This window comes from Oryctolagus cuniculus, chromosome 2 (assembly GCF_964237555.1).
Source record: "Oryctolagus cuniculus chromosome 2, mOryCun1.1, whole genome shotgun sequence".
Taxonomy (NCBI): Eukaryota; Metazoa; Chordata; class Mammalia; order Lagomorpha; family Leporidae; genus Oryctolagus; species Oryctolagus cuniculus.
The window spans coordinates 114,249,514-114,268,863 of record NC_091433.1 but is presented as its reverse complement, the minus strand read 5'-3'; the positions used below and the strand labels follow the sequence as shown (position 1 = coordinate 114,268,863).

Sequence of the window (19,350 nt, the reverse complement as noted above, 5' to 3'; positions counted from 1 at the left end):
AGCGGAAGGCCATGTGTCTCACTCCGGTGGCCCCGATCCCAAGAGAGCCCAGGGAACAGCGCCCGCCGGCCCTGAGGCCTTCATCTCCCACTCCCCGAATATTTACAGGCCTGCGGAGTTGGGGCTCAGCTGCCTCCTCTCTTCCCTCCTCTGGAAACAGAAGCTCCAGCGAATGTTTCTAACTCCTGAGTCCACTCAGCCATGTCCCCCTTGCAAAATCCTCCCCTTCCCGCACCCCCCTGCACCCAGCCAGCCAATCCGCGGCCTGCGAGCCTCGCTAGACCCATCTCCCAGGGCTTCGGCGGGATAAAACCGGTCGGCGATGCCGGGTGGATGGGAACAAACTTCAGGACGGAACCAGGAGAGACGCGGGGCCCAGGCACCCTCGCGGACGGACCCAGGCAGTGAGGGCCTGCCGCCGGCCGGCCAGGTACACCACCCAGGGGTGAGCAGGAAGCTGGCTGGAGAGAGGGGGGTGCGAGAGCGGAGAGGGTCCCGGGAAGCATGACAGCTTTTCCCCTTCCAAGTCAAACCTCCTGAGACAGCGGAGGGGGAACAGGGAGCCCGGGCTGGAGTTTGGAGCTTCCTCAGGACACCCCCAATCCGGGATCCTCCGGACAACCGCGTTAGGCCAGGCTGAGGTTGACTCCACTTTGCCTGAAAAATCCTCTAACTCCTGGAGCCCGACGAAACTCGAAGGGGTCAGGTCTGGGAAGGGGGTGCTAAGGCTGCGGCTGTCGCCTCTCACGTCCTTTCCCCTGGGTCTGTGCAGGGCAGCGGCGTGGCGCGGGCGCGGCCTGGACCTGCGTGAGGAAGTCCCTATCCCTCTGCGGGCTGCGAGCGACTGCCCGGCGATGCCTCACAACTCCATCAGATCCGGTAAGGACGCGGTGGCGGGGCCGGGACCCCGGAGCCCCCGCGCCGCCCTGCGTCTGTGCGTGCGCTGGGGTCGGAGGGGCGCGGGAGCTGACGCTCTGGGCGAGCGCGACCCACCACCTGCGCAGGGACGCAGCTTGGGGCGCCTCGGGCCTGGCTCGCTCCGGGGGGCCGCCTCGCTTTTCTCGGGCCCTGCGATCCCTCTTGGCCCCAGCTGAGCTGCCCTCGGCAGGCCCTGGTTTCTGCGGACCACACGGAGCGGTGAGGGGTTCTCTGTGGGGTCACAGGGGGTGTCCTTTGCATCGCACCCTTGTCGTGCACGGCCTACTGGGATAGACACCCTGCGTGCCCTTCCAGCCACGCTGGTGCTGGACCTGCAGCTCCCGGGACCCCGACCTCTAAGCCCTGGTCCCCGGGTGCGCGCAGTCCTTGCAGGTGACTCCTAGGCGGGACCGTGAGCGGTCCACATCCCTTTAGCTAAAGGGAAAGGAACGCTTGGTCCAGGGCCTGGAAGTCAAGAGCGCACTCTGATGCTCTGGGACCCCTCGTTTCCCGGCTGGGGGCAGGCAGAGAGCCGCGCACGGGGCGTCCGGCTGGCTAGGACCAAGCTGCCTGCAAACCCGAAGCCCCCTCCGCACCTGCGCCCGGGCCTGGGCCTCCCAAAGCACTCTAGCGCCCGAGCCGTGGCGCCCACTTTCCTCCATCCCGGCTGGACCCGAACCGAGTCAGTGCCGGGAAGGAGCCTCCGGGTCGCGGGGGGTCGGCGCGGTGGTCTGAGCCGCCCCGGCTCGCGGCCGGTGGGTACAGCCGGCGGGGACGCAGCGCGGCCCTCGGTGATGGATGGAGCCGGGCGGGCCGCGAGGAAGGCGATTTATGGGGCCAGGGCGCATCGCGATCGATTTGGGCCGGAGAAGTGAGAGGAAATCAATATTTCAGATGAATTCTCAGCGAATATGAAGTCTCGCTCAGCAAACGGGACATTTGTTATAATAAGGAGGGTCGGATGGGGCGCGGCGCGCGACTGAGGTCTCTATTTAGGCGAGCGCGCCTCAGGCCGGGCTGTGCCGCGCAGTCTCCGGTCCGAGCGCCGAGGCTCCATGAGAGGGGCACCAGCAACCCCCGGGGGCGCCGGGAGGTTTCGGATCCGGGCTCTCTCTGGAGCTGCGCACGGAGGCAGCGGCAAGCGCCCTGCAGGCCCCCGGCTCGCCTGCCGGAGCCGGGCCGCTTGTGGGACAGAAGGACGGAGCCCTCTCGGCTCTTTGCCCGGCGCAGCGGGGCTGGCGAGCGCGGAGACCGAGCCGCGCCGCCTGGCACCGGTGCCCCCGGCCGCCACGCGCGCTGCAGCCGCTCTCTGAAGTCAGGACCCGGTTTTCCTCCCCTTAGGATTTGGCCAAAGCGGGCTGCAATACCGGACGTCGCCCTGGCCGTGGGGTCATCTCAGTCCTCTACCCTGAGCGCACGCTGCCGAGTGGCAGATCCCACGCCAGAAAGCCTTGGCCCCTTCCGCTCGGCCCCGGGGTTCTCGCCGCCTCCGACCTTCCCCTGACCTTTGGCGCGGTACTGGCAGGAGTGGGTGCTCTCGGACCTCGAATTTACCGGCCCGGCACGGGGACCCTTGTCCTCTGTCGCTGCCCGAGAAATAAGACGGTGTCACAGCCCCTCGGGCTGGCTTAGTTATTTATTTTTTCGTTAGTTCATTCTAGGAGCATTTATTACGATAAATGGAGATTTAAAAGGGAAAGGGGAAAAGGCACAATTAATGTGTATTTTTAATCAGCAGCGGTCCCAGAGGATAGAAGCCGCTTTCCCATTAGCGCAGAGGCCCAGCGCCTTTGGGGCTGCGGAGGCAGCCGCCTGCACTGGCCCGCGAGGTATCCGTCCGTCCCGGGAGAGCCAGAGGGGCTGCTTCTGCCCCCTCCCCAAAACAAAGCCAGCGAGCCAGGAGCGAGGGCGGGTCAGACTTCCTCCTCGAGTTTAATTAAACGCTAAGAAAACGGAAGAAAAGCGCCGAAAACAGCCCAAATCGTTCTGGGCTGTGCGGTTTCTTTCCGGACCCTCTGTGGGCAACCTGAGCGCGAGACCCTCCTCACTTTCTAAGGAGGCCTCCCACGGCGTTGCTGGGCTCAGAGCGGAATCCAGACGCCCGCTCTCCCCTCTGTTTTTAGGGTCACCCCCACTCCCCTGTTTCTGAGTCCCGCTGGGCGCGGGGAGCTCGCATTGGCGTCTTCTCTGGAGCGGAACCCCCGGCGCCCGCGGCTGCTCTGCTTTTCGCGGGAGCGAGGCCCTGCGCACCCTTTGCGGTCACGCAGGCGCGGGAGAAAGTTTGCGGCGCGGCCTCCTCCGGCGCCCGGGCAGCCGCGGCTCGCGCGGGGCTCCTGCCTCCGACCTCGCTTCGCAGGCAGCGCCTCGCGAGTGTGCAGCTTTACTCCGCAGAGAACAGCGGGAGCGAATGATTCTGATGTGCGCAGGTCAGCCTGCGGCTTGCACGGTCAGTGCAATCTGCCGGCATTTGTTTTTTTTGTTGCATCAGGGAACAAAAATCCTGTGAAGCAAAAACTTTATTTAAAAAAAAAAACCTCAAAGGTGCGTGAGAAATGATGAACGCCGCGTGCGTTTGGGGATTGTAAATAATACTGGAGCGGTGAGGAAGAGAGCTTAGCCAAGGCCAGCAGCTTGTCCGAAACGATGCGAAATAAATTGTGGCAACCCTCTGCCGCCGGTCGGTAAAAACGAGTCGGAGACCCGAGGTCCCGCAAGGAGATGCCTCTTTCGCCCCCAGACTGGGCTCACAGCCCGGTTCGGTTCCCTCCGCTTGGTGTTAGAATAGAGGGGAAGGGGCTAGCAAGGGAAATGAATGCATTTGGGAAAGGGCTATCCCCTCCCCCCCCAGGTGTCTGCTCTGGGTTGAAAATCAGGTCTTGGAGGGAGGGGGAGGACTCTTGAGGCCCATACAGAGATATTGGGGTTCACCAGTTCATCTTTGTCTCAAGCTGCCCATCCTCCTACCCTCCTCAGTGCAATAATTGGGAGATAATTTAGCTACCTTGTGAATTAGTTTTAAGATAAGTATCTTTTCAAGCTTTGTCACTTTAATTGCCCCCCTGATTGATAAGAAGTAATTATTTCTAATTGACACTTTTTTGATGTCTATTGGAAGCATTTATTTGGAACTTTTTTGGGGGATGGGATGAGTGTGGAAGGAAAGTTAATTAATTTTATCCATCTATACCCAAAAAGGACTCTACCTAATTATGCTGTCGGGGACAAAGGAAGTGAAAGAAACAGAACAAAAATCAGTCTCCTGGAACTTTCAGTCCTAACAGACAATTCTGCTTCAAAAGAGAGCCTCACCGTTCTAGTTTTGTTGAGGTACCTGTTTCGTGGGTGTGTGGTTACCCGTGGACCTAGGTGTAAGCCCTTCGGATGCTGACAGACAACAGGCAGGAGGAGTCTATGTGAAAAAGTAAAATCAACAGGACTCGTATGCGCAGAAGAAATGAAATCATTTTAGTAAGCGCCAGCTGTAGGAAAGATTTACTCATAGTCATCCTTGTTCTGTAATTATTGACGGAGCTGGGTATAAAGGTGAAACCTTACTTACAGTGACATGCCTTTGCGTACCTCAACCTTGGAGTCAACAGTTTAATCATTCACACCGTGCAGAACATTTTACTGCGAGGGAGGAAGAAGGGAAAGAATAAAGAGAGAAAGAAAGACGGGGAAGGGAGGCGAGGGAGGAGGCGGAGGACGGTGGGAGGTGGGTGGGGAGAATCAAAGGAAAGCGCTTACTTCAGAAAAGAAAGTGGCCAGGTGTGTGGAACCTTTGCTGCTCAATATATGAACATCAAAATCCTATCTCAGAACATTCCTTTTGAACACAAAATCTCCGCCGCAGGCCCCAAACACCCTCAACCACCACCCAAAACTCTCACTTTTCTTTGCGTAAAAAGGCAGGGTTTGGGGAGCCAGCTAACCATGATATTGGGTATCTAGGTGCAGGGTCCCGATTTTGCACCAGAGCCTTATTCTATTTTCATTTTATTATCAAAGCACCATGTGATCTTCATTTCTAGTTCCGGACGCACAATCTTTTCATGGATAGATGTGTGACTGACTGACATAGGAAAACAGTCCTACATTAACCCAAAGTGCACACACACAAATGCACACTCATGCATGCCTGGAATGAGAGAAACACTATCACACAAATGCACTCCTGGCTAATTTCAGCCAGTGCTTTTTTTTTTTCAATCATTTATGTATAAAATCTTGTCTGCTTTTAATGATGTTTCTCTCAGATTACGTGGAGCTGCAAGAATGAGGAAATATTTTAAATGAAAAAGAAATGTAAGACGTACAAACAGCAGATAATATCGCATACCAACCTCACTATTAGTGAAACTGAAAAAATATATATAAATAATGCAAAAAAATCAGCAAGGGAGAGTTTAGTAATGGAAAATTCCCCTGCAATTAAATGAAACAGTAATTTAGTGGAGATATGCCTGAATGAATTAGCATTTATTAATTGGTTCTCATAAAAACAATTTGTGTGTGTGTGCGTTTGCCCATTGGAGAGGGATGGGCTTAAACTGTGTATTTTCCCTAGGAAAAGTTCCTCAAATGTTCATATCAGATTATGTCATCATCACATTTTATTTTGTGAAAAATCTCAGTTCTCTCACTGCCAAGTTTTGCCTGCACAGAGACTTGGAAGCAAAAGGGGGAGAGTCCCCTCCAGATGAGAAAGAGGATGAAGCGAGATCTGCCTTTTCTTAGTCCATTTCCAAACGGGAAACCAGTGAGGGACTTGCTGCAGACTGCTGTGGTCAGGAACAGCTGGAAGGGTCGGAGAAGACCCCCTGTAACCCACCTCCCCGGGCTAAGGGGAGGCTGCTTGCTTTGGGGTTCTGTGTAATCACAGCAAGGCGAGGCGCTTGCCAGGGTTGACTGGTGCATGTGTGTGTTTACTTTCTCTCGCCACAGTTGGTCTGTCTTCAGTTCTAAGCATTTTACAGCTGCTCTATTTATTTATCTGTCCAGGAGCTACTGAGATCTTGGTTGAGCTGGGAAGCTTTGAGCTCTGTGGTTCGGCACGCACAGGGAGCCCAAAGATAAAAAGAAGCAATTTTAAACAGGGAGAGGCAGAGAAGAGAGCCCTCACTCAAGACTGCGGATTATTTTTGCTTTTGTTTTAGTTGAGAATTGGGGAAAGACGGAGGCGCCAGCCTCTACCAGCCCCTCCTTCCTTTGGAGATAGAGCTTGGAGGGTGGGTGGTTAAACCCTCTAAGAGAGGACAATCTGCCACCACACTCAGGGGTTCTTTGGAGAGGGGTTCTCCTTGGGCTCAGATTGGAACATCTTGGCTCAGGTTCTTTTGCGGAGGGTACTAAGAGACACTGTACTGGGCCCAAGAACAACCATCCAGGGGTCTCCTGGTTGCTGCAGACGCCACTCCCCCTGGCCAGTCCCAGTCCGGGACTCACTCCTCTTTCTTCACTTGCAGTAACAACACTTTAGGTAGTTGGGGCTGGCAAGTGCATGAGGGTTGCAGGAGCCCCTCCAGAGCATCCCCCTCCCCACCGCCTCCGTGGCCAGATGGGAACAAGAAGAGCAAATGCCTTTTTGAGCCACCAGCCAGAAGCCTCTTCATGGAAAGGTTTCTGTTTTAGACCCAGGATTCATGTCTCTGGGCTTTTCGTCGGTGGAGGGTCCTTCCCCAGCAACGGGTCTGGGTAGAAACCCCATCTCTTTATGAAGGTACATCCAAGGTCAAGGGGAGGGAAGTTCAGGACCTCCCCCCACCCCCGCCTGAGGTTAGTGGTTCCTGCTTCTGTGCCGGTTCTGCAGGATCCCCCACACCACAGCTCCGAATCCCATTTAAGATGCCCAGCGTAGGGGCACAAGTCAGCTCACTGCCCCTTCTACTTCACCAATGCTACATTTTTTAATCCAGAGAAAGAGAACTGATACCCAAGAGTTGAGCACACCTTGACACTTAGTGAGCTGTCAGGGCTGGCAGCTGGGACCGCGTCTCTGAGGACTGCTGCAGGTGTGAGGCTGTGCTGACAGCCGGCGTCCCCATCGGCTCTGACAGCTCTGCAAGGCAGCTGATGGTGTTGACACTTGAGGAAAAGGAAAGTGATGTCCAGAGAGGTTGATCTGACTCCAGTTCTCCTTCCACTGGCCTCACCAAAGTCCAGCTCATCGGAACTCCCTGCAGCAGTAGATGGAGGGACAACACCTGAGACCCCAGTGGAGACTCCAACCAGAACCCCTGTCACCCTTGTCAGAAGACACAAGTGCCTATACCAACAGCGACAGTCAGGGCCTTCAGCCTATCAGCTTGCCTTCCTCATCAAGGTCCCCAGCTCTGCAGAAATTAATTATATTATGTCTCCCTTTTAAGTACGGTTCTCGATCTTTCCATTTTTAAAAGATTTATTTATTTGAAAGGCAGAGAGTGAGAGAACAAGGAAGAGAAAGAGAAAGTTCTCACATCTGCTGGTTCACGCCCCAAACGGCCACAACACCGCAGGCTGTGCCAGGCTCAAGCTAGGAGATCCAGATCTCCCAGGTGGGTAGCAGGGACCCAAGGACGTGGGCTATCTTCTGCTGCTTGCTCAGGCTCATTAGCAGGGATCTGGATCAGAAGTAGAGCAGCCGGGACTCAAAGTGGCACCTGTATGAGATGCAGGCGTTGCAGGTGGCAGCTTAACCTGCTACGCCACAGCGCCAGCCCCATCTGTGAAGCAGGGGAGGTGGTCGCTGTCTGGGTGCCTCTCCTGGAGCTGCTGTGAGGAGAAGGGAGGTGGTTGACAGCCAGGCCAGGCAGAGGAAGGGGACCTTCTCTAACACAGTCTCCCAAGGCTGCCGCATCGTCATCTGCATCAGGAAAACGCAGCCACTTCGGGCATCTGGACAAGTTGAAGGCCCATGAGGAACTCACTTCCCTCCCTTGGCTTCTCAAATCACACTCAGCCTCCCTGCCTGGAACTGCTGCTGCCTGGGAGATGGACGACTTAGAGAATGGGATAGAAACAGCTTCCAAGGTACACTGTCAGGGTCAGTGCTGGGAGCCTCGCCCACGGGATGGGAGCAGTGGAGGTGCTGGCTGGCATCTGCCTGATTTAGGCTCATGCCCTCTGCTGCCTCCTTCACCCGCTCCTAGGCCCAGGACCAGAGCACCTGCTTCCCGCAGGTTGTCCCACCAGCTAGAGAGGGGGCTCATTTTCTAAAAAAAAAAAAAAAAAAAAAAAAAAAAAAAAAAAAAAAAAGCTTATTTCTTCCTCTGAGAGATAGAGAGAGCTCTCATCTATTGTCTCACTCTCCAAATGCCTACAGGAGCCTGGGCTGGGTAGGGCCAGAGCTAGGAACTCCATCCGGGTCTCCCATGCTGGTGTGTGGAGTGGAGGCAGGCATAGAACCCAAGCACCCTGATGGTATATTAACTGCTAGGCCAAACTGCAGGCCCAAAGAGGTTTCATTTCAATGTTTTCACTTCCTCACATGGAGAGGGGCTACCACTCCCTTTCTGGGCTCACCACACTTCTCGCATATAAACAACTCTTGTCTGGTTTAAGAAGACGAGAGAGGGAGACTGAGAAAGCAAAAGGGTTTCTTGCCAGCCTTCTTTTCACTCTTTCCTTTCTTCTTCTGTCCTCAGCCACCCTGCTCATTGGTTTTGTCTTTTTCACTTGTTTTCCTAAGTGGCCTTGCGGTGACCCGGGCAGTTAGTGCTAATTAGTCTGCTGGGACATATTGTCACTGTCAGGCCAGCACGGCAGAAACGTCCGGGAGCTGGTTGGGTAACACATCCAGGAGAGGAATGGCTTAATCTGCTGTCGTCATGGGATGTGTGTGTTTGCACACAGCCAGGGCCCTCTGTGTGTGCCGCATTTCTGATTCTTCAGCATCTCCGGGAGAATGGCAGAACTATTATTCTTGGGATAAACTCAGAGGCCGTGAGACATCAAGAGGGTGAGGGGCTTCTGAAGCCACTGTGAAGCCAGGGCCATGTGGGGGCCTCCTCCACGCTGAGGCCTCTGCTTTGCAGGCAGCAGGAGAGGACTAAGCCTGGCAGGTGCTGTTCCTGACCCACTCCTTTCTGTTTGCTCCCTGTGTGACCTCAGCCAAATTCACTCTCTCTCTGCCCTGGACGCTCCTCCTCTGGACCGAATGCAGGCGTGCTGCCGGGCTTCCGGGAAGCAGAGGAGGAACGAGTGGTTTCCTCACCAGGCACACAGTGGATACCCAAGAACTTCTTCCCTGCTCCATCTGTTGGTCGCCTGGGAAGGGAGGCTCCAGGGCCCACTCCCCAGTGTTCCCTTGTCTTAGCATTTCCCGTGAAACTTGCCGTGAGTGACTTGAAACCTGGTGTTGAAGTTTTGTTCCGTTTAAAATTTAGGACAGGACTTTTACTAGTCCTCAAGGGCCAAATACCAGGCCCATCACACAAGGGTGCGGAGGTTAAATGAAGGGACCCACGGGAAGTGCTGGCTAAGACCCCTGAGGTCATTATCAGCTGTGACTGCAGCCCTATCTGAAAAGGGTTTCTTGTTTCATTTACCAGGAAATTCAGACCTAGGGGAAGCACTAGGCTTCTGATAGAATGGGCTGTCTGTGGACTACACATTGGCATCCAGAACATTCCAGGGCTTAGAACCGATCTTAGAGCTAAAAGGAGCTCCAGTGGGCGTGCAGTTCTGCTGCACACGCAGCTAAGACAGGCCCACAGGAAGTCTTGTCTTGGGTACTCGTCTTTAAGTGACACTGAAACATACATATATGTTTTAAAGTCATCCTCCACCTTCTCTCTTCTGTCTCTCTCAGTCCCTCCCTCCTGCTATATCATAATCCAGTTAGGCATGACCACATACCCTGGTTGACATTTAAAGTCTCTGTGCTTAGCTGAGCTCTGTGTCTCTGACTTGAGCTCTGTTTTGCTCTGGTTCCAATGCTGAGGTTAGCTCTTGAACAGTGTCAGGATGGAGCTGGTGGCATGCGGTGCCCTCCTGCCACTCACTGAGGCCCAAGCAGTGAAGAGCACCCGCCTGTGACCCTGAATAGGAACAAGGAGGAGTATGGGATTGGGGGCCAGAGAGGCACCGGAGTCCGGCCAGCAAGCAGCTGGGATCTGAGAGGCAGTGGTTTAATTGATTGAAGTGCCACCCCAGCCATGTCCAAGGCACGATGCCAGCCATGGTGGTGTTTGTGGCCAGGGTAGCTGATGTAAATGGCCAGGCTTCTGAGCGGCACCTTCTCAGGGCAGGGAACAGGAGTCCCGTGACTCTCTCTCAAGAGGACAGATTTGCAGAGCTAGGGTAGGGATAATCAGACCAAAGAGTTGGGGACTGAGCACTGACAACCCAGTGGATGGGAGCACCCAAGGTCCCTGGTCTTGAACAACCAGGTAGTTGCGGCTAACAGATACCGCTCATCTGGAGTCTGGCCTAGAGTGCCCATCGTTCCAGAGAAGTGTAGCATCAGCCAGCTCCATGGTGGCCTATACCGAGGCTGCATCCCAGGGCAGCCAGACAGCTCCTGGCAAAATCGGGCAGAGGTACAGGTGCAAACTGCCATGGAGAGAGACGTGCCCACCTCCGCCAAATCCGAACGCTTGCTGGGGACTTCCCATGCTCAAACCCCACACCTTCATAGATTGGCCAACTTTGTGGCACTGCCACACTCTGGGCCTCCCATCTCCCGGACCGTGACACAGCCGTGGTCCTAAGACTCTCCTCTCCTCAGGGCCTGGCTGTACTGTGCTGGCTGGAAGGTGTCCATTGCCTGGGGAGATCTGAGGCTCACGAGTGCATTGTGGCCCTGCCCACGCTGCTGTCCCTGGAAGGCACTCTGTGTACTGGGCAGTGTAGACACCATTGTCCATAGCTCTTTTGTTTGCAGATTGTTTTGCCTGTGTGTTCATCAATCTGCCCCAGGTAGGCCAGGGAACCTCTTTCCACTTTGGTGACAGATAAAAGGCAGTGGGCTTTAGAACCAGCCACACTTGGCTTTGAACCCCCCCGCCCCGTCAAGTTCTCACAATGTGTACCCTCAGGAGCCCTTTACTTGTCATCCCAAGGCAGCTTCAATGTCACCTCCTCCTAATGTCTCCCAGGTTCCTTTGCCTCTGCTCGGGTCCCCAACGACCTCCTAGACCTGTATTTGCATGCTGTGTTTTACAGTCTACTTTCAGAAGATTTTAAAAAAAGATTTATTTAATTTACTTGAAAGACAGAGTTACAAAGAGAAGTAGAGGCACACACACACACATACACACACACACACAGAGGTCTTCCACCTGCTGGTTCACTCCCCAAATGGCCACAATGGCCCAAGCTGAGCCAATATGAAGCCAGGAACAAGGAGCTTCTTCTAGGTCTCTTATGTGGGTGCAGGGCCTAAGCACTTGGGCCATCCTCCATTGCCTTCTCAGGCACATTAGCAAGGTGTTGGATTGGAAGTGGAGCGTCCAGGACTAGAACCAGCGCCCATATGGGATACCGGCGTTGTAGGAGGGGTCTTTAACCCGCTGTGCCACAGTGCTGACCCCTCAGAAGATTTTTTTTTTAAGATCTATTTATTCATTTGAAAGGCAGAGTTTTGAGAGAGAGAGAGAGAGAGAGAGAGAGAGAGAGAGAGGAGAAAGAGAGAGAGAGAGAGAGAATCTTCCATCCAGAGTGGTTGGGCCTGGGTCTGGGGTCTGGGTCCAAAGCCAGGAGCCAGGAGTGTCTTCTGGGTCTCCCTCATGGGTTCAGGGGCCCAAGCATTTGGGCCATCTTCTGCTGCTTTCCTATGTGTATTAGCAGGGAGCTGGATCAGAAACAGAGCAGCCAGGACTCAAACCAGCATTCTGATATGGGAGCAGCCAAGACACAAACTTGCACCCATATGGGATGCCAGTGCCGCAGGCGGTGGTTTAACCCACAAGCCATGATGCCATCCCCCCTTTCAGAAGATTTTTGTCCTTTGTCTGTGTGGCTGTAGCTACTTGAGTGCCTCAGAGGATGCACATGCCCAGGTTTGTCACACCAAATGGTCTACCTGGATTCAGAGTTGTTCAAGGCCAGCAGGAACTCACAGAGGAGGCCCTGTGGTCAGAGCAGGGCCTCCTCGTAACCAGGGCTCTCTCTGTGACCCTGTGTCACCTTCCAGAGCACAGCAAGGATACAGCGAGGGCTGTACCCCCAAGCCCAGGGGGTACTGGCTGTGGTCTGTGCTGAGCCAGCAGGACCTTGGGGAAAAAGAGAAGGGGCCTCCCTCATCTGCTGACAGGGACTGGGAAGCTCAGAGGGAACTGCCCAGACACACAAATACATACGTAGGCACCGCCACATATTGTCACAGATGCACATGGATGCACAACACTCACACCCCTACATGGAGACACTCATACTCACATAGGTGAGCACACAGGTACTCAGGATGCAAAATGTAAGGAGGCTTTCCATCCCCCACTCATGCAAGTGGCCCAGAAAGCCAAGTGCCTCCTTGAATCCTGTAGCCTGGTGCCTGGCCATCCTCATGATAGCCCCTTGTATATGATATACCTGTGCCCACATACTCACACACATACCCAGATATACCCACACCCAATTACACACCACGTGCACTCACAGACATACACAAGCACACAGACAGTTCTTACCCTATCACATGCATAAACATGCTAGAAGTAACCCTTTACAACATACATCCGTGTGCAGTCAACTATCCTAAGTCCAGGGGTGACAAAACAGAGAGCCAGACAAGCCCCTGCTCTTAAAGATTCCAAGACATGGGTGTGAAATTACAGGTGCACCCCCATGAGACCAGGTTGGGTGCACAATTGCTAGGAAGGAAGTGGTAACAGACGTCACAGGGAAAGTGGGGTCCAAGGTATCTGGGGAAACTGCTCTATGTTGTGGCTCTGTTTAAGCAGGAGGTCCCTGACCTATGACCTCCTCACCCCATTCTTGCAGTTTATGGTGTGAGGTCTGAGTACAGGAACACCGGTGTCCAGCCACGTTCCCCACTCGGGCCCCCAGCTCTTCCCTGAAATGGGGAACACGAGTCATCCTGGAGGCCTGCTCTGAGTCCAGCATTCCTGTGTGCAGACGAGGCCCAGGGTCAGTCACTTGCACATTTGGTCTCTGAGGTCCCGAGTGGCTCTTCCCAAATGGGGACAGAGTTACCAAGTGTGTGTGAGCAGCAGCAGTGGGACTCATCCATTCCAGAGGGTGGCCTCTTGGTCCCCCGGGGATGCAGCACTGAAAGCAAGTGGCTAAGGGCTGTCACAGGCGGCCCCTCTGCTCAGGCCACGAGAATACCCTAACAGTCTGCCCTCGCTCGGAATTCCACGCAACTCCACCGGCTAAGGCCCTCAGCCCTCACCCCACAGCATAATGCTCAGTAGGTCCCAGCTCATGCATGCGTTTGCTCACCAAAGCCTGAAGGCCAAAAGTTAAAAAAAAAAAAAGTTGCATGGGTGTGCAACCCCAAGCCAGGTGCAGCTTCTTCTTCTATATTATTATTGCAAACAATAGGGCATTGTCACTCATATGTGTACATTTGATCAACCAATATTTGTATAACTTTGATAAATCAGTGATTTTCAAAGAGTGCTTCCTTGCAGGATGGGTAGAGGTATACTCATTGATACAATACAATGCAAACAACAGCGGCAGGAAAAAGTACACTTGTGGACAAGACACCTTCAAGTTGGAGGTGTGCATTGTTCTCATCTGTGGCCACTTCTTTGGCTTGCCCTTCGGATCTCGAGTCTGATCTCACAGTGCGTGGTGATTTTCACTATGCTGAGTTTGCTGGTTTTTGGTGCTCTATGCAGAATGGGTGACCTTCCAGGGGCCCTGTGTCTGACAAGTGTTGACAGGAGGCTAGACTTGCCAACGTCCACGTAGCGGCCATAGCCCCCATTCCGTGAACTGACCTGCCTCTGTCCCTTGGCCAGAAGGCACTCCTGGCATTCCCATCATGGAGAGATTTACTCCCAGAAAGGAGCCACCATGTGTATTGGTCACTTAAAGAACCCAGGTGCTTTGTGGCAAGGCAAGGACACAAACAGAAAAGGCAGGCTCTGGGGAGGAGTCTGTGGGTACTCAGCTTCCTTGGTGCACACCTGGAGCCATGCATAATGAGATCCCCCAGGGACCTTATCACCCCCAAAGTTTCTCTCCCAGCTGCCAAGGAAATCATGATTTCTTTTGTCTCCTCAAGTACACAGACTTCTGGGTCCATCTCTGGACAGGTTTCTGGTCCCAGCCCTGCACTGTCCTGGGATGATCCTCTCCTCTTTCTGATCCAGGTCTCTGCTAGGTGGTGCCCGTAGTACCTTGGGTTCTGCTCCAGCTCCCAAGGAAGCATCCCATGTCCCTTTGCTCTGAGGCCCCAGCCCTGCTCCCTGTGGCACCCAGAGGTGCCCCATGCAAATCTCTCACCACCCCGGGCATGGTCAATTATCCCCAGTGCTTTGACGCACACTCACACAGTCATGCATCTCCTGGCCGCACAGGACTCGACTTTCCAGTCCGGGACATCTCAAAGAGCATTATGACGTGACTTCTATTCAGTTTAATAAATAAACGCCCATGGAGGTGTTCAGTGTGGCAGACGTGGAGTCAGGCCGTGGGGTAGAGGGAACTAAGACTGTGCCTCTGCCCTCATGCTGACATTCCTGAGAGAGCAGGGAGAGCAAGCTGCGCTTTTAACATCAGTGGAAGAGAGGAATGAAAGATGGACGCGTCCATCCAGAGGGACGCTGGACGCTGAGCAAGTGGGAGAGGGAGGCAAGTCGGGCTGTGACTGGGCAGGGGTGGCAGCCGGGCAGGGCCAGGACTGGACCTGGAGGAGGGACCAGCCTGGCCGGAGCCGTGGAGTCCTGGCAGGGTGGTCTCCTGTGAAGACGGCTGCAATGGGAAGATGCACGAGGTTCGTAGTGTTTGAGGAGCCTTGCTAAGGGGAAGCCAGCCTGCTGATTCTAATCTGCTGTCATGAAGACTGAGGAAAGCACATTTGTTTTACAAGATTTATTTATTGATTCGAAAGGCAGCGTGACAGAGAGAGAGAGGAAGAGACTGAGAGAGAAAGATCTTCCATCAGCTGGTTCACTCCCCAAATGGTAGCAAAGGCCAGAGCCGGGCCAGGCTGACGCCAGGAGCTCAGAACTCTGTCTGTGTCTCCATCCCGGGGGTCGGGGGCCCAAGCACTTGGGCCATCTTCTGCTGCTTTCCCAGGTGCATTGGCAGGGAGCTGAATCAGAAGCAGAGCAGCACTTTGATAGGGGGCGCCAGTGTCGCAAGCCGCGGCTGAACCTGCTGTGCGGCACTGGCACCGGCAGTCCACCGGTTGTGCCTGAAGCTCCCAGCCGCACCCGGCTTGACCTCACACTTGTGCTGCTGGCGGTATCTGTATCCTCAGCGCTCTCGCAGGGCTGCAAGCCGACCGACACTCCCCATCGGCTCTGTGGTGTTTTTATTAAGTGGAACAGCCGTGGCAGCAATCTGTGATAGCCGGATTATTCACATTATCAAAATGTTCTGATTTCTTTCCTCTCCTGGCCGGGATCCAGAGAAACTTAGCCTGGTGATTTTCCAACATAAGCTTAGATTCCTGCTTGTACTTCCTTTTAATCCAATCATTAACAAACATTTTCAGGCAAACCACTGGCGCACAATCCGAGAAGACTCTATGCCACCTCCCTGGCCCTATTTGCCTCTATTTCCGTGTGCGGCCCACGTTCCAGCCAACTAGCCATTGTTTCCAAAACACACCAAGCACATTCCTCTCTCTTATCCATTCCATGCCAGCTGCCTGGAACAACGCCCCCACTCCCAGCCCCTCGAGAAACCTCTGTTCAAATCCCACCTCTCTCACAAGACTCCATTGGGCATGCCTCAACCTTTAGTGACTGTTCCACTGCACCTTGTGTGACTTCTCCCTGCAGCTATAGCATTTTTTAAAAAAGATTTACTTATTAATTTGAAAAGCAGAGAGGCTGGCACCGCGGCTCACTTGGCTAATCCTCCGCCTGCGGCTCTGGCACCCTGGGTTCTAGTCCCGGTTGGGGCGCCGGATTCTGTCCCGGTTGCTCCTCTTCCAGTCCAGCTCTCTGCTGTGGCCCGGGAGTGCAGTGGAGAATGGCCCAAGGGCTTGGGCCCTGCACCCGCATGGGAGACCAGGGGGAAGCACCTGGTTCCTGGCTTCGGATCGGCGCAGCACGCTGGCCATAGAGGCCATTGTGGGGTGAACCAAAGGAAGGAAGACCTTTCTCTCTCTCTCTATCTCTCTCTCTCTCTCTCTAACTCTGCCTGTCCAAAAAAAAAAAAAAAAAAAAAAAAAAAAAGCAGAAAGAGAAAGAGAATCTTCCATCTGCTGGTTCACTCCCTAAATGGCCACAATGGCCAGCACTGAGCCAAGCTGAAGCCAGGAGCTTCTTCCCCATCTCCCGCTCACAGAAGTGGCAGGGTCCCAAGCACTTAGGCCATCTTTCTCTGCTTTTTCCCAGGTCATTAGCAGGGAGCTGGATAGGAAGTGGAGCAACTGGGACTTGAACCAGTGCCCATATGGGATGCTGACATCGCAGGTGGTGGCTTAACCCTCTGTGCCACAATGCCGGCCCTGCCCCTGCACCTGTTCTGCCTTCCTCCCTTGGCACTCAGTACCTATCACCAACAAAGGCCACCTAGCTTCTTAGGGTGATGTCCCACCTCTGAGCTCAGCAAGAGTAAGATCTCTTTATACCCGAGCACCTCACACAGGCTCTCACATAGGATGAGGGTGCTGCGAACATCTGTACTGGCAGTTTTTAGATAAACGAACTCTCAGATAACGTGTTCTATTGCTTCACGAGTTGATGCAACTTGTGCTTTGGAGTTCTGGGTGTGAAGTTTTACCGACATGAAGCTTGTCTGAGCCTTTCCCTTGATATTGATGTAATTACTCTTCTATTTTCTTTATAGTAAATAGCGAGTAGGGAACTAAGGAAAAGAGGAAATATGGCCTTTTAGGGACCCTGTGCAGCCGTGGAAGCTGGAGCTGCCCCCTGGGACAACTCCAGGTCCTGCAGGCATCTTCCTGGCACACAGGAGTCTGTGCTCAAAGGTAAGGGAACCAGGCCAGGCAGCAGCGGTGGGAGAAGTGGGAAACATGGGCAGGCCTGGGCAGTTCTGACCCCACGGGGGACCTTCCTATTGGATGAAGGGTGTCAGCTTGGCAGGGCGGTCGGTGAGGGTTAGTGTCAGAGCACCTGTGAGGTCCCCTCATAGGTGGCTGGGAATAAAATTCCAAGCAATGTGAACACATAGTAGGCATATACTAGGTGTTTCTTTTTCTTTCCTATAAATTTATTTTTCTTCATGTTTATGTGACATTCATACAGAGAGATCAGATTCAATGTAATTCACAGATGCATTTCTAAGAATATAATGAAATTCCTTTCTTCCTCTCTCTTTTTCCCCCTCTTTCTTTCTTTCATATTTTTAATTTGCATTATAAATACTTAACTGAAAAATCTTTTTCTTCTTTTTTCATCCCCAATCTTTCTCTCTCCTCCTTCCCCTCTCCCACCTTCTCCCTCCCTTCCATTCCTGTCCTTTTTTCTTTAGTTTTTGAGAAGTATTTCCCAAGTCTATTTCCAGTCCAGCACCACAAACTCCTGAGATTCTGTTAGCAAACGGAGTGCCCTGGAATCTGTGTCCTTCCCAGGCCTAGGGATTCTTTAGTAAGTCAATGTCATGGTTTGGATGTCGTTTGTCCCCCAAAGGTCCATGTGCTGGAAGCTTTAGTACCCAGGGTAATGGTATCGACAGGTGGGGAGACTTAGAGGGAGGTCCCTGGGCCACTGGGACATTGCCTTCACAAAGGATTAATGTCCATCTCTTGGCAGTGGGTTAGGTCTCACAAGACCAGGTCAGTTGCCACAAGGGTAGGTTGGTAGAGGGCAAGGGCACCCCACGTATTGGTTTCTTCTGCAAACGTCCCTCTCCGCTCTCCCATGCTCCGTGCACTGCTTTATGATGCATTGTGAGACCCTTGCCAGCTGTGGCTGCCCAAGCAAGGACTTGCCAGCCTCCAACATGAACCCCTGTTCCTTATGAAGCACCCAGACTTGGGTCTGTTGTGATAGGAAGAGAGAGCAGACTAAGACAATCAGCATTTGATTTAAGTCAGACTCCCAACGCCCACCCTCAGGGCCTTTCCATCTAGAGTCAGTCTCTGAAGCCAGCCCCTGGGGTCACGGGGTCATGAGCCCCTCCTCCCAAAGATTTTCTGTCTGGCTATGGGCAGGGGAGGGGCAGACTTGAGTAGTCTCAGGACTGCTCCCAAGTGGCTTAGCACAGCCCTTTAACCTTTCACTGCTGTCTCATCGTGGTGTTACCTAGAAAATGAGCCTCATCCCTGGGCAACCCGAGCCCAGCTGGTGGACACTGAGTTGAATTGAAGAATCCCTTACCTGATGGTGCTTTGAAGGTTAGGTGAGTGCATAGCCTCCTGAAGACTGGACCCAGGGTCAAGAAGTTGTTGAGAGCAGAAACCTAGGAGCCTTGTAGGTGAGGACTGGATCCAGGCCCAGCAGAGCACAAACAGTGGACACCTCTCTGCAGGCTTTGCTGTGCGGATCCATTGACATCCTTTCATTAAGGAAAAAAAATTGCCACATGATGGGAGGACTGAGCATGGAGACCAGGCCGGGGGCTCTGTAGGGAGGAAGTGATGTCGAGAAAAGCAGGTGCACGTAGAGAGGACTGGCCTCTGCTTGCCTGACTGAGCCTGCCTTCTGCTGGAGGGTCACCCAGAGGGAGGCTGGAGGGGTAGCCAGACATTCTGGGAGAGGAGCCCACAGGGGCCCCGGCCTGCCTGCCATGACCGACTTACTGAACCCTGCTGGTCTACACCCTGATTTTCTGCAGTTGCCATATTTAAGCACCACAAACTTGGTGTTGTAAGCAGCGTTTGTCTCACTGTCCTAGAGGCCCACAGTGTCAGAGCAAGGTGTCAGCAGGGTTGCTTCCTTCTTGGGGCCATGGGGGACAATCTGTCTCAGGCTGTCTCCCAGCTTCTGGGAGCTTACAGGCAATCCTTGGCATGTCTCGGCTCATGGCAGCATGGCTGCAACCTTCGCATGCATCCTGTGTCTCTCTCTCTGTCCAGTCGTCCCAAGGACGTGGGCGTGATGGATCAGGGTCTGCCCTTACCTCTTCCTTTGACTTGGTCACCCCAGTGATCCTGTTTTCCAACCAGATCCCATTCTGAGTGACTGTGGCCTTAGGACTTCAGCTTTTGAGGGACCACAATCCAACTCATAACGAATTGAGTGCTACGCGCCATTGGGTAAGCTCCCCACCCAGCTCTGACCCGACAGCTGTGTGGGTTCTGAGTGACACCAGCCTCAGAAATCCCAGTTTGGGAGCCACAGAGACAGGCGGGGAAGCCAACGCCTGTCCTCCGAACCTTTCCTGGAGCTCTCACAGAGC

The 19,350-nt window shown here is 53.9% G+C and overlaps 1 protein-coding gene across 5 annotated transcripts in view; it reads left to right on the top strand.

The window, feature by feature from the left end:
- The first annotated feature begins 745 nt into the window (after nucleotides 1–745).
- Nucleotides 746–19,350, top strand: part of PAX8 (paired box 8) — a 57,902-nt gene continuing 39,297 nt past the window's right edge. For all 5 annotated transcript variants that reach the window (XM_051836593.2, XM_051836585.2, XM_051836578.2 and 2 more), the window contains exon 1: nucleotides 746–879. In XM_051836593.2, the coding sequence (XP_051692553.1) occupies nucleotides 855–879 (25 nt within the window). In that variant the 5' untranslated portion in view covers nucleotides 746–854. The remainder of the gene's footprint in view (nucleotides 880–19,350) is intronic.